Source organism: Myotis davidii, unplaced genomic scaffold (assembly GCF_000327345.1).
Source record: "Myotis davidii unplaced genomic scaffold, ASM32734v1 scaffold113, whole genome shotgun sequence".
In the NCBI taxonomy this organism is placed as follows: Eukaryota; Metazoa; Chordata; class Mammalia; order Chiroptera; family Vespertilionidae; genus Myotis; species Myotis davidii.
In genome coordinates this window covers 452,354-464,457 of record NW_006284356.1, presented here as the reverse complement: position 1 = coordinate 464,457, position 12,104 = coordinate 452,354, and the positions used below count along the sequence as shown (strand labels likewise).

Genomic DNA, 12,104 nt, shown 5'->3' with positions numbered 1-12,104 from the left:
AAGCTCCCAACCGCTCCTTTTTTTCTTTTTTTTTCTTTTTTATTCTGGGTCAGCTTTAGCTCTGAGGACTCGGCTGCTGAAAACAGGTTTCTGGCCTTTGTTTACCTTCTGTATTTGATACCATGTTGCAGTCCGGCTGGCTGAAGCTCCACTGAGTAAAGCAGGTTTCTGGGGTATTTTTAGCTTCTTTATTCGCAACATAGTTGCTTAGAGTTGCAGCTGAGAGGCAGGCAAGTCAGACAGTGAACGTTGGAGTCCTCCATCACTGAAGCAAGCAAGCCTCATGTTAGTTTCAAGCTGCCTGGCTGCCGGCCGCCATCTTGGCTGGCAGTTAATTTGCATATTGCCCTGATTAGCCAATTGGAAGGGTAGTGGTTGTACACCAATTACCATGTTTCTATTTTATTAGATAAGATAGGATGATTCAAATAGCATGAGCAACAAAAGAAAAAATAGTAAATTGGACTTAATCAAAATTAAAAACATTTGAGCTTTAAAAGATACCACCCAATAGTGAAAAGGCAAATCAGCCCTGGACAATTTGCTCAGTGGTTAGAGCGCCAGCCCACAGACTGAAGGGCTGTGGGTTCAATTTTAGGCAAGGACATGTACCTCGGTTACAGGCTCAATTCCCAGCCTCGGTTGTGACACGTTTGGGAGGCAACCAATCAATATGTCTCTCTCACATTGACATTTCTCTGTCTCAGTCCCTGCTACTCTCTAAAAATCAATGGGAAAGAAAAATATCCTTGGGTGAAGATTAACAAACAAAACAATAAAAGAAAAGGCAAATCATAAAATGGAGAAAATGTGTGAAAATAATACATATAAGCGATTAGTATCCAGAATACATAAAAAAATTCTTACAACTCAAAAATAACAAAACAACCCAATTAAACATGGGCAAATAATCTGAATAGACATTTCTGCAAAGAAAATATAGGCTACACTTAAAGAGACGGATAATGCCACGTGTTGGCTACAATGTGGAGAAAGTCAAACCTGGATACACAGCTGACACGAATGTTCATACAGCTGCTTTGGAACATAATCTGTTAAAATAGCAGGCAATCCCACTACTAGATCTATGCCCAGGACAGCGTGTATACAGCTGTTCACAGCAGCACTATCCATAGCAGCCAAAGTGGAAACAGCCCAAGTACCATCAGCTGCAGAGGAGATAAATGCGCTGCATCCACCTAAGGAACTACATTTGTTCACGGAAGAGAATGAGACACTAACACAGACTCTAACAAGGATAAACCTGAAAGCATTATGCTAAGTGAAAGAAATCAGGCACAAAAGACCACATATTGTATGAATCCATTTAAATGCAATGTCCGAAAGAGGCAAATCCACAGAGAAACAGATTCGTGGTTGGCAGGGGCTGGATAAGGGAAATGGAGAGTAACTGCTACTGGGTGTTGGTATATGTTAGGGGTGATGATAATGTTCTGAAACTAGACAGAGGTAATAGTTTCGTAACTGTGTTTACTCTAAAAACCAATGAAGAGTCCACTTTAAAAGGTTGAGTTTTATGGGATATGAGTTATATTTCAACAATAACTATGTATGTGAAATATTTTAACTTTTTTTAAGTCAAAATTCCTTACAAGTAGAACAAATATCTCCCAGAATGACTATCTTAAGAATTTTTAAAATAAAATTTAATCCTGAAACGAATAAAATCAGCTATTACAAAAACAATGTATGGAAAGTCTCATGAATATTTCATTACAGCTTGGCCAGTGTGGCTAAATGGTTGAGTGTCAACCCACACACTGAAAGGCTGCAGGTTCGATTCTTGGTCAGGGCACAGGCCTGGGTTGCCAGCTTGATCCCACGTAGGAGGCGGGCAGGAGGTAGCAGATCAATGATTCTCATTAATATTTCTATCTCTCTCTCCCCACCCCCTCCACTGTCTCTGAAATCAATAAAAACATATTTTTTAAAAATATTTTCATTATTGCAGAACTTGCTAGAAATCTGCAAATCACTTACAGTAGTATATAGAAAATAGTGATACTTAAAGAAGTTTACTGCCTATGACAAAAATGAAAGCAACCATTCTCTTTCAAAACCAGCCTGCAGGTCAGCTCACCAAGTACACTGCGCGCTGGAAGAAGCTGGTGGTCTCCAGGATCTTGTGCATGGTGATGGTTTCCAGCTCATCAGGGTCCAGTTGTGCCTTTTCCAAGGGCATCCCATTGAACAGGACGACAGGCAGCAGACCAACCCCCGTCTGCTCGTAGTAGCCTCTTGCTTCCTAAAACACAAGGGACCACAAACAGCATATTTTTGTCCTTCATAAGACAAATGGAACAAAGAATATTTTTCATACATGCAAATTCTACCCAAAAAACTCAACAGAAATATTGTCACCAAGAAGTAACTAAAGAAATTTCATTTAAAAAAAAATCACAGGTGATATCATAGTTAATATTCTACTGTGTAAATCTGAGATTAAATTACGGATACTTTATAAAAACACAAAACCTTGTAAATTAGGAAGTAGTATGGGGCTAGGGGTAATTTTAAGTAGAACAAGCTACCAAAACTATACAACAGATCTTCTGGCAATGATGGAGATATTCTATTTTCACTCTCCAATGCAGCAGCCACTAACCACACCCACTTGAAAGCTAGAAGCTACTATAATGGGCAACACAACAACAGACTGACATAAATTATTAGTGTTCTTGGACATATAGCCTAAGAAGAAATATTTACACCCAATTCTAAGTGAAAAAGGGTCCATGTCACTAAAAAAGAAATTACGCATGCAGACAACAAAACAAAGTTGATGTGAAAACAGTGTTCAAAAATTGCTCTACAACCTTCTGGCCCTTTAAATACAGTTCCTCATGTTGTGACCCAACCATAAAATTATTTTCGTTGCTGCTTCATAACTGTAATGCTGCTACTGTGACGAATCGTCATGTAAATATCTGATATGCAGGATAGTCTGAGGCGACCCCTGTGAAAGGGTCGTTCGACCGCCAAAGGGGTCGGACCCACAGGCTGAGAACCGCTGCTCTACACTACACTGAGCTCAAGCTTTGTCCTCTCCAGGACAAAAGAGTTTTCTTGCGGGGAAATGTCGGGCTGACAAACTGGCAAATATAAACGGCAGATAAATATATTTTTCCTGACTGCCATTTTTCCCTGTCAAAATAGGCACATTCCCCAGATAACAACCACAGACCCCAGAATTAAAACTTCCTTGTGAAATATCTTTTAACTGATATTTTTCTGAAAACAGAACTTCTTTACCTGCAAACCGTTGCAGTGGTTGCCAACCTTTCGGACCTCATGGACCACCAGTGGTCCGTGGACCACCAGTTGGCAACTGCTGGTTAGAGAGCACAGAGATTGGGTAACTAGCACAAGCATCAGCCAGGGACCGCTACTATAATGGGCAACACAACAACAGACTGACATAAATTATTAGTGTTCTTGGACATATAGCCTAAGAAGAAATATTTACACCCAATTCTAAGTGAAAAAGGGTCCATGTCACTAAAAAAGAAATTACGCATGCAGACAACAAAACAAAGTTGATGTGAAAACAGTGTTCAAAAATTGCTCTACAACCTTCTGGCCCTTTAAATACAGTTCCTCATGTTGTGACCCAACCATATTTCTTCTTAGACTATATGTCCAAGAACACTAATAATTAGTGTTCCACCCAGATCTGGCCAAAGTAGTACCTGACCGCAAGACCTCTCTGAGGACCGGAGATGGCTCAGGACAAAAGGCTTTTCTCCATAGCAATGTTCAGACTTTTAAAATTTACCCTTTCAAAACTGTAAGCATGTAAATTCTGTTCTGTGATATCTCAGCTTTTTCAAAGATGTTTATAAAAACACAATTTTAATATACTTTAAGCTTTGAAAATGCTTTCCCTAACAAAACAAAACCCACATTTTAAATCTAAGTGACAATGAAAAGTAAGTTAAGTAATGTCGGTGGTCTTTGGAAATGACGAGAAAGTGAAAGGCAGGAGTGGGAAGAAGACGTTTTGACTATATAGCTTCCATCTTTACAACTTGTAAAGGGTTTACCACACCAAATAACAAAATGCAGCCCCATTACCAAAGAGCCACGTTTAAAAATTACATGTGAGAATTTCTATCAACTGATCACCAAAAATGTTAATTATAAATAATGTTAAAACATTAATCAATGGAAAAGTCTTATGAATGAGCCACTCACAAGTGACAACTAAGATTAATAAAGACCCAGAATTAATACGCCAAATGCAAAATGTTTGCATGTGTAAGTTAGAACTTTTTTATCTACCATTATCTCACTGGCTTTGAAAGATACACACCTATCAGATGATAGTCTCTTCAGTTTAAAAGTTCTACTTTAATTGTACTGCCCAGTTTTAGAAATAATCGCTTCCTTCCAGTATGAGATAGAATATTCCACAACTTCAGATTTATAACAAAAGTTACAGATAAGTATGAAAACATTTGCTGAATGCACTCGTTCCTCCTTTTCAAAAGAATCTATTTTCTTGGGGTTTTTTTGTGTGAGGGTACAGCTCCCACAAGTTTAAAAATCTTACTAAATCATTAGATTCTTAGAACCTATAGGAATCCCACAACATCCTTCTCTTAAGAGTATACCCAGCCTCCTCCCACTCCCAGGCATGCAGCTCACGATTTAGTGCTCTGGGTTAGTGAGACTCTCACTGGACATCCATATCAATATTACTTTATTCAAAAACCATAAAAGGTAAGTGACTCAAATAGTTAGAGAATGAAGTAGTATATACAAGTAATATGATCTCTTTTATACGGGAAGAGTTGCTAATCAGTGCAGATGAGGAAAACGGTCAAGTCTGGAAATTCCTGAGGAGTTAGGTCTGATACACCCAGTAGATTCTTTAGCAAAACAAAGATTTAAACACATAAAAGACAACATGTAAAAATACCCTTTCCCCAAACTTGTCTACTGCATACTTTTCAAGCAAATACTTTTGATATAACAATCACCCACAATAAAAAGGCAACCTGAATTTTTTCTTCAATAGAATAAATTAGAATTAAACATTTTCTTTCTTTTTTAAATATATTTTATTGATTTTTTACAGAGAGGAAGGGAGAGAGATAGAGAGTTAGAAATATCGATGAGAGAGAAACATCGATCAGCTGCCTCCTGCACATCTCCTACTGGCTATGTGCCCGCAACCCAGGTACATGCCCTTAACCAGAATCGAACCTGGGACCTTTCAGTCCGCAGGCCGACGCTCTATCCACTGAGCCAAACCGGTTTTGGCAGAATTAAACATTTTCTAAACATGAAATAGATAAAATTCCATTCACTCCCTCAAATCTTTGGTATTCCCAAAGTGGTCTTTCTTGTATTTCATCTGTTCTTTTTCTGCAGACTACTATTCTTGCTGTGTGTGGAAAACATGGGGGAAAAAAGTACTAGGCCCAGACAGTCTGGCTTAGTTGGTTCAATCCTGTGCACCAAAAGATTGCTGGATTGATTCTGTCAGGGCACCTACCCGGGTTTCAGGTTCGATTCCTGGGTCAGGTCACATATGGGAGGCAACCAATCGATGTTTCTCTCTCACATTGATGTTTATGTTTCCCTTTCTCTCTCCTCTCTCTCTCTCTCTCTCTCTCTCTCTCTCTCTCTCTCTCTCTCTCTCTCCCCCCCCTTCTTCTCCCTCTCCCATTCTCTAAGAATAGTATATGTATATGTATAGTATGTATACGTATATTTAAAATAGGTTGCTGGTTCAATTCCTGGTCAGGGCACATGCCTGGGTTACAGGCTTGATCCCCAGTAGCGGGGGGTGCAAGAGGCAGCCAATTGATGCTGCTCTCTTTTTGATGTTTCTCTCTCTCCTCCCTTCTTCTAAAAATTTTTGATAAAAACATATTAAAATTTTAATTAAAAAATCACTGGGTGTCCATATCAATATTACCTTATTCAAAAAAATCATAAAAGGTAAGTGACTGAGCAGAATGCTGCAATATCATAATGGATCCATCTCCAGTGTAAACTGAAGAGATCTCATGACCAGCTTCAGCTCCATACCCACCTTGATATATCACAGCACAAGGAGACCTCACACTAGGGCAGGATGACGTCAGCATCACGGCTGAAGGAGACATCCCTCCCACCACAACATGGCGTCCACCGCGGACTAAAGTGCCCTTGTGAGGGGCTGGTTATCCGGCACCATCTGCCCCGTGGCCCAGGCAGAGTCCGTCCCGTGGTGCATCAGGGGATGGGCACAGAGACTCCCAGCCCGCCCCCTGGTACATCAGGGGATAGACACGGAGACTTCAGCCCCGCCCCCTGGTGCATCAGGGGATGGGCACAGAGACTCCAGCCCTACCTATGGACCTGCTTGGTCCATGAACTGGCTCTAGAGCCTCTTGGACACAGCCTGGGAACCCCTGGAAAAAATGTCTTACAAAATCATCCATGGACAAGAGAGCCTTTGTGGAAGTCCAGGCTTCTAGCAGAGAAGCTCCAGGACACCACTGGAGAAAATAACTACAAGTTTGGACACAGTAAACAGGGTAAGAGCAAGTCTGTCTTTACACTACCACCCCTCCCGAAGGCAGTGCAAGCTCATGGCCTAGACATATCTTCAGTGCCTATGACTTCTCCTGCAGGGGAAAGTGAGAGCAAGTGAGCATGCCCCTGGCTTCCCCACTATCTAGGATGCTGCCACAGAGGCTCATTTCTCTCTCATCCATCCTAAAGCACTGACTTGGGAGCTGCATGCCTGGGAGTGGGAGAGGCTGGGAACACAGACGCTGCTCTCAGAGGCGTCTAATGGAGGCAGATCATACTGCTTTCACCAAGATGTACAGCCATGAGCCACCCAGACACCTCCTCCACGGATTTCCCCAAAGGGCTCACGGGTACCAGTGCTCACCCGACACACTCCCACCCTGTGGCGGCTCCCTGTGTACACTCCTGACAGTGGCAGCAGACAGAGTTTTGCCAGATGGCCAGTGAGCATGTACAGAAAGTCAGCCCAAATCTGTGGGCCAGAAAGAGCCAAAAAACTTGAGCTTTAGGGCCATCTTGGGGAAAACAAAAGGGGGGCTGGTTAGTGTCCAATATTGGGCATTGTAGAATCAAGAGAATCTATACAAGCTTCTGAATTCTGTCCCACAGAGAACAAAGAGCATGGAGCAGGTGTATCCACAGACAGTCAGAATGCCTCAGAATTCCTAGCAACCTGAAGAAAGCTATTTCTCACCCAAAGGCAGTTACAAAAGACTAGAGGAAGTGACTGCTACTTCAAATGCAAAGAAAGCAATGCAAAACTGCAAGAAACATGAAAAATAAAGTATAACATCACCAAAGAATCACAATCATCCTCTACTAGCTGATCCCAAAGACACGGAGACCTGTGATTTACCCAATGAAGAATCTAAAATAGCTATTTTAGGGAAATGCAATAAGCTACAAAAAAAAAAAAAGGAAAGAGAATTCAACAAAATCAGGAAAACAATATCTAAACAAAATGAAAAGTTTAACAAAAACAGAGAAATCATAATAAAAAAACCAAGCAGAAATTCTAGAGCTAAGAAATCAATGAATGAAATGAAAACAGCCTTAACATCAAATCAATCAATCAGAAGAAATAAATCTTTGAGTTAGAAGAGAGGAACTTTGAAATTATATAGCCAGAGGAGAACAAAGAAAACGCATGAAAGAAAGAAATGGTATATGGTTAAATCACTGGAGTCCCAGAAGGAGACAAGACGGACAAGAGGCAGAAAGCTTATTTTAAGAAATGGCTGAGAACGTTCTCATCCGGGGAGAGATTCTGATGTCCAAGCTCATGAAGTCATCAAACCAAAAGAGATCCTGAGCAGCAGACATGACCATGAAACTGTCGAAAGTCAAAGTCAAAGAGAGAGTATTAAACGCAGAAGAGAGAAGAACTGGCTGCTTTCAAAGAAGGCTGTCAGCAGCCTTCTCAGCAGCAACTCGTAGGCAAGGAGAACGCCCTGGTGTGTTCAAAGTGCTGAAAGAAAAAACTGCCCACCGAAAATACTCTCCTGGGCAGAGGTAGCCTTTAGAAATGAAGTAAAGACTTTCCCAGACAAACAAAAGTTAACAGTTCATCACTACTAAACCTGCCCTACAAAAATGCCAAAAGGGGTTCTTTACGTTGAAGTGAAAGGATTCTAATCATTAATTTAAAAACATACAACACACTGGTAAGGGTAAGTATATAGTCAAATTCAGAATATTCTAATATTGTAATGTGGTGGTTTGTTGACCACTTAACACTAGTATTTAGGGACAAGACTATTAAAAATAACCATACCTGTAATTTGTTCATGAATACACACTATGAAAAGAGGTAAGTTGTGACATCAAAAACATGGAGTAAAAGGGTAGAGTTCTGCATGTGATGAAAGTTTTTACCAATGTAAAGCAGACTATAAAGGATGTTATACGTAATCCTCACAGTAAGCACAAAGCCAGAATCTACAGATTCACAAAAGGTAAGGAACCAAAGCACACCTCAGAAAATCATCACTTCACCAAAGAAGACAGAAAGAAAGGGACAAAGGAACTACAAAACAGCCATAAAATAACTAATAAGATGGCATTAATACATCCCTTACCTAACAATAATTATTCTAAATGTAACTGTATTAAATACTCCAAACAAAAGGCAAAGAATGACAAGAAGGATAAAAAAGAACAACAACAAAGCCCAAAGTTGGCAGAAATAAAGATCAGAAAATCATCAGGAAATAAAGATCACAGAAAAAAAATAAAAGACACAGAGACCAGAAAAACAACAAAAACGAGCAACAAAACTAGTAACTGGTTTTTTGAAAAGATAAACAAAATTGACAAACCTTTAGCTAGATTTAACTAACAAAAAAACTCTCAAAAAATAACATAAAAAATGAAAGAAAAGACATACAACTAATACCACAGAAATACAAAAGATCGTAAGAGACTACTATAAAAAATTTATAGACCAACAAATTGGAAAACCTAGAAGACATGGAGAAATTCCTAGAAACATACAACCTACCAAGCCTGAATCATGAAGAAATAGAAAATCCGAATAGACCAATGAGTAAGGAGTCTGAATCAGTAATCAAAGACCTCCCAACAAAGAAAAGGACTACATGGTTTCCCTGGAGAATTCTACCAAACATTTAAAGAAGAATTAGAACTAATCTTTCTCAAACTCATCCCAAAAATTGAAGAATAAACATTCCCAAAAACAATTTACGAGACCACATTACCAGGTACCAAAGACAGATAAGGATACTAAAGAAAATGACAAGTTGATGAACATAGATGCAAACATTCTCAACAAAATATTAGCAAACCATACTCGACAGCACATTAAAAGGATCATACATTATGATCAAGTGGAATTTACTCCTAGGATGCAAGGATAATTCAACATGTGCAAATCAATAAATGTGATATACCACATTAATAGAATGAAAAATAAAAATCATATGATCATCTCAATAGATACAGAAAAAAGCATTTGACCAAAAAAAATAATGAAAAACTGAGCACAGAAGGAACCTATCCAACATAATAAAGGCTATATGTAATAGGCCCACAGCTAATATCATTCTCACAGGCTCTAAAAGCTTTAACTCTAAGATCAAGAAGAACTCAAAAGTCCTACTCTCACCATTCCTATTCAACATAGTGCTAGAACTCCTACCAAAAGCAATCAGGTAAGAAAAAGAAAGAAAAGGCATCCATACTGGAAAGAAAGAAGTAAAACTACTTTTGTTTGCAGGTGATATGATCTTATATGTAGAATATCCTAAAGACTCCACCAAAAAATATTAGGAATAATCAACAAATTCAATAAACTTGCAGCAAACAAATCAAAATTCAGAAATCATTTTCCTTTCCATACACCAACAACAAACTATCTGGGGGCTGGGAGGAACCCACTCACAACAGCATAAAAAACAATAAGATACTTAGGAATAAATTTGGCCAAGAGGGTAAAAATTTGTTCACTGAAAACTATAAGACTTGGATGAAGAAAAACGAAAATCTCTCTCTCTCTCTCTCTCACACACACACACACACACACACACGCACAAACACACACACACAGATATCTCATCCCATGTACATGATCCCATGTCCATCTTACCCAAAGCCATCTATAGATTCAATGCAATCCCTGTAAAAATGCCAATGGCATATTTCACAGAAATAAAGAAAAAACATTCCTAAAATTGGTATGGAACTAAAAAAGATCCCAAATAGCCAGGGCAATCCTGAGAAAGAACAAAGCTGGAGACATCACACTTCCTGATTTCAAACTATCCTATCTAATAAAACAGAAACATGCAAATTGACCATAACCCCGACACCCTTCCCATTGGCTAACCCCCGAATGCTTTACAAATTAACTGCCAACCAAGATGGTGGCCAGCAGCCAGGACGCTGAAGTGAACAGGAGGCTTAGGAGAGGCTGGGGGCTTCAGTCACCGGCCAGCCTGAGAACGGCCTCAACCCCTCACCCAGACTGGCCAGGAACCCCAGCGGGGACCCCCACCCTACAGGGGGTGTGGGCAACCTAAAAACAGCCATCAGACCCTCATCTAGGCTGGCCAGGCACCCCAGTGGGGACCCCCACCCTAAAGGGTGTGCGGATAGCCTAAAAACAGCCATCAGCCCCTCACCCAGACTGGCCAGGCACCCCAGTGGGGACCGCCCCCAGAAGCCCCAGCAGCGGGTCTTGTCTTGTGGCCTGGGAACTGCCCATCAGCAGGTCTGTGCTGCAAGGCAAGGCCCGCTCCCAGCAGCCGGTCTTGCCTTGAGCCCTGGGAACCGCAAATCAGCAGTCCGGGCTGCAAGGCAAGGCCCTCCCCCAGCAGGTCCAGGCAAGGCCTGCACCCAGCAGCAGATCTTGCCTTGAGGCCCGGGAACCGCCCATCAGCGGGTCCTGGTTGCAGGCAAGGCCCGCCCCCAGCAGCAGGTCTTGCCTTGAGGGCGGGGAACCGCCCATCAGCAATCCAGGCTGCAAGGCAAGGCCTTCCCATAGAAGCCCCAGCTACTTTGAAAATAGAAGGATCTCCTTTTGAACCAATCTGTTTAGATTCATGATTAGTAAAACAGTATGGAACTAAGGAAATACAGTGATAGGAATTAGGAAGTGTGACACTGATGGTTCTGGGCATGTGCAGGGTGAGGGACAGAAGGGTACACACGGTCTTCCCTTCAGTTCTGCTGAAGAGATGAGCTCCGAGGGCCGGAGCTGCTCCATGCCCAGAGGAGGTGGGTATGGTCAGTGGCTCTGTTTCAGAACTTCTTGCCAAGCAGAGACCTTACCTGACTCACAGGAACTTTTTTACTCCAAAAAACAGAAACAGCCAGTTCCCAACGGGCATGGGAAAACCAGTGTCCCCTCCTGTGCACGGTGTCCTGATGGAGTGACGGGGGAGGTGGGCGAGGGGAGCAGTGCAGAGTTGTTAGGCAGCTGGAGTGGGAGTGGAAATGCCATGAAATGTCCACAGTCCTGGCTGTGCCCACAGCCTGGGCGGCTCCTCCAGGCACTGGCTGAGGGATTAGGGCTGATTCTCTCAGGAAGGGAATATTCCATGGGTGAAAGATTTACAGGCTGAGGGTGGGCCGTGTGTTAGTTTGGGGCAAATCCCGTCAGCATTCCTTCTGCCAAGCCCTCAAAGAAATAAGTCAGAGGCACCCCCACCCCCAAGACCCCTTCGTGGACATTTTATCATCTACGTGATTTTTAATCCCTTCAGGGAGACTTTCTATCCTGCAGTCCCATCCCACCCCACTGTTGCTGTTTGTCTGCCAGCTGGGTTGAGCATCAAGGGGAAAGGGGGTTAATACTCACTGAAAGACTACTGATCCTACTGGGAAACCAACCTATTTACTGTACTGTTGTAAATATCATACCCTTTATATCCTGTAGATTGGCTTCTTTTAAATGAATTAAAATGTCTTAGAAAAAAGGGGAAAAAAAAGCATGGCAGGGTGGGACCCAGAAGACCCAGAAGCCACCTGATTTGGTAGTAACTCTATCAGTAAGCACTCTGAAAGTCAGTGACTTAAATCCACCAATTAAAAGACAG

The 12,104-nt window shown here is 41.5% G+C and overlaps 1 protein-coding gene across 4 annotated transcripts in view; it reads right to left on the bottom strand.

Annotated features, from left to right (window-relative positions):
- Window positions 1-12,104, bottom strand: part of UGGT1 (UDP-glucose glycoprotein glucosyltransferase 1) — a 160,754-nt gene that overhangs the window by 71,967 nt on the left and 76,683 nt on the right. For all 4 annotated transcript variants that reach the window (XM_006754769.2, XM_015571681.1, XM_006754768.2 and 1 more), the window contains exon 18: window positions 2,102-2,266. In XM_006754769.2, coding sequence (XP_006754832.1) covers window positions 2,102-2,266 — 165 coding nt within the window. The remainder of the gene's footprint in view (window positions 1-2,101; window positions 2,267-12,104) is intronic.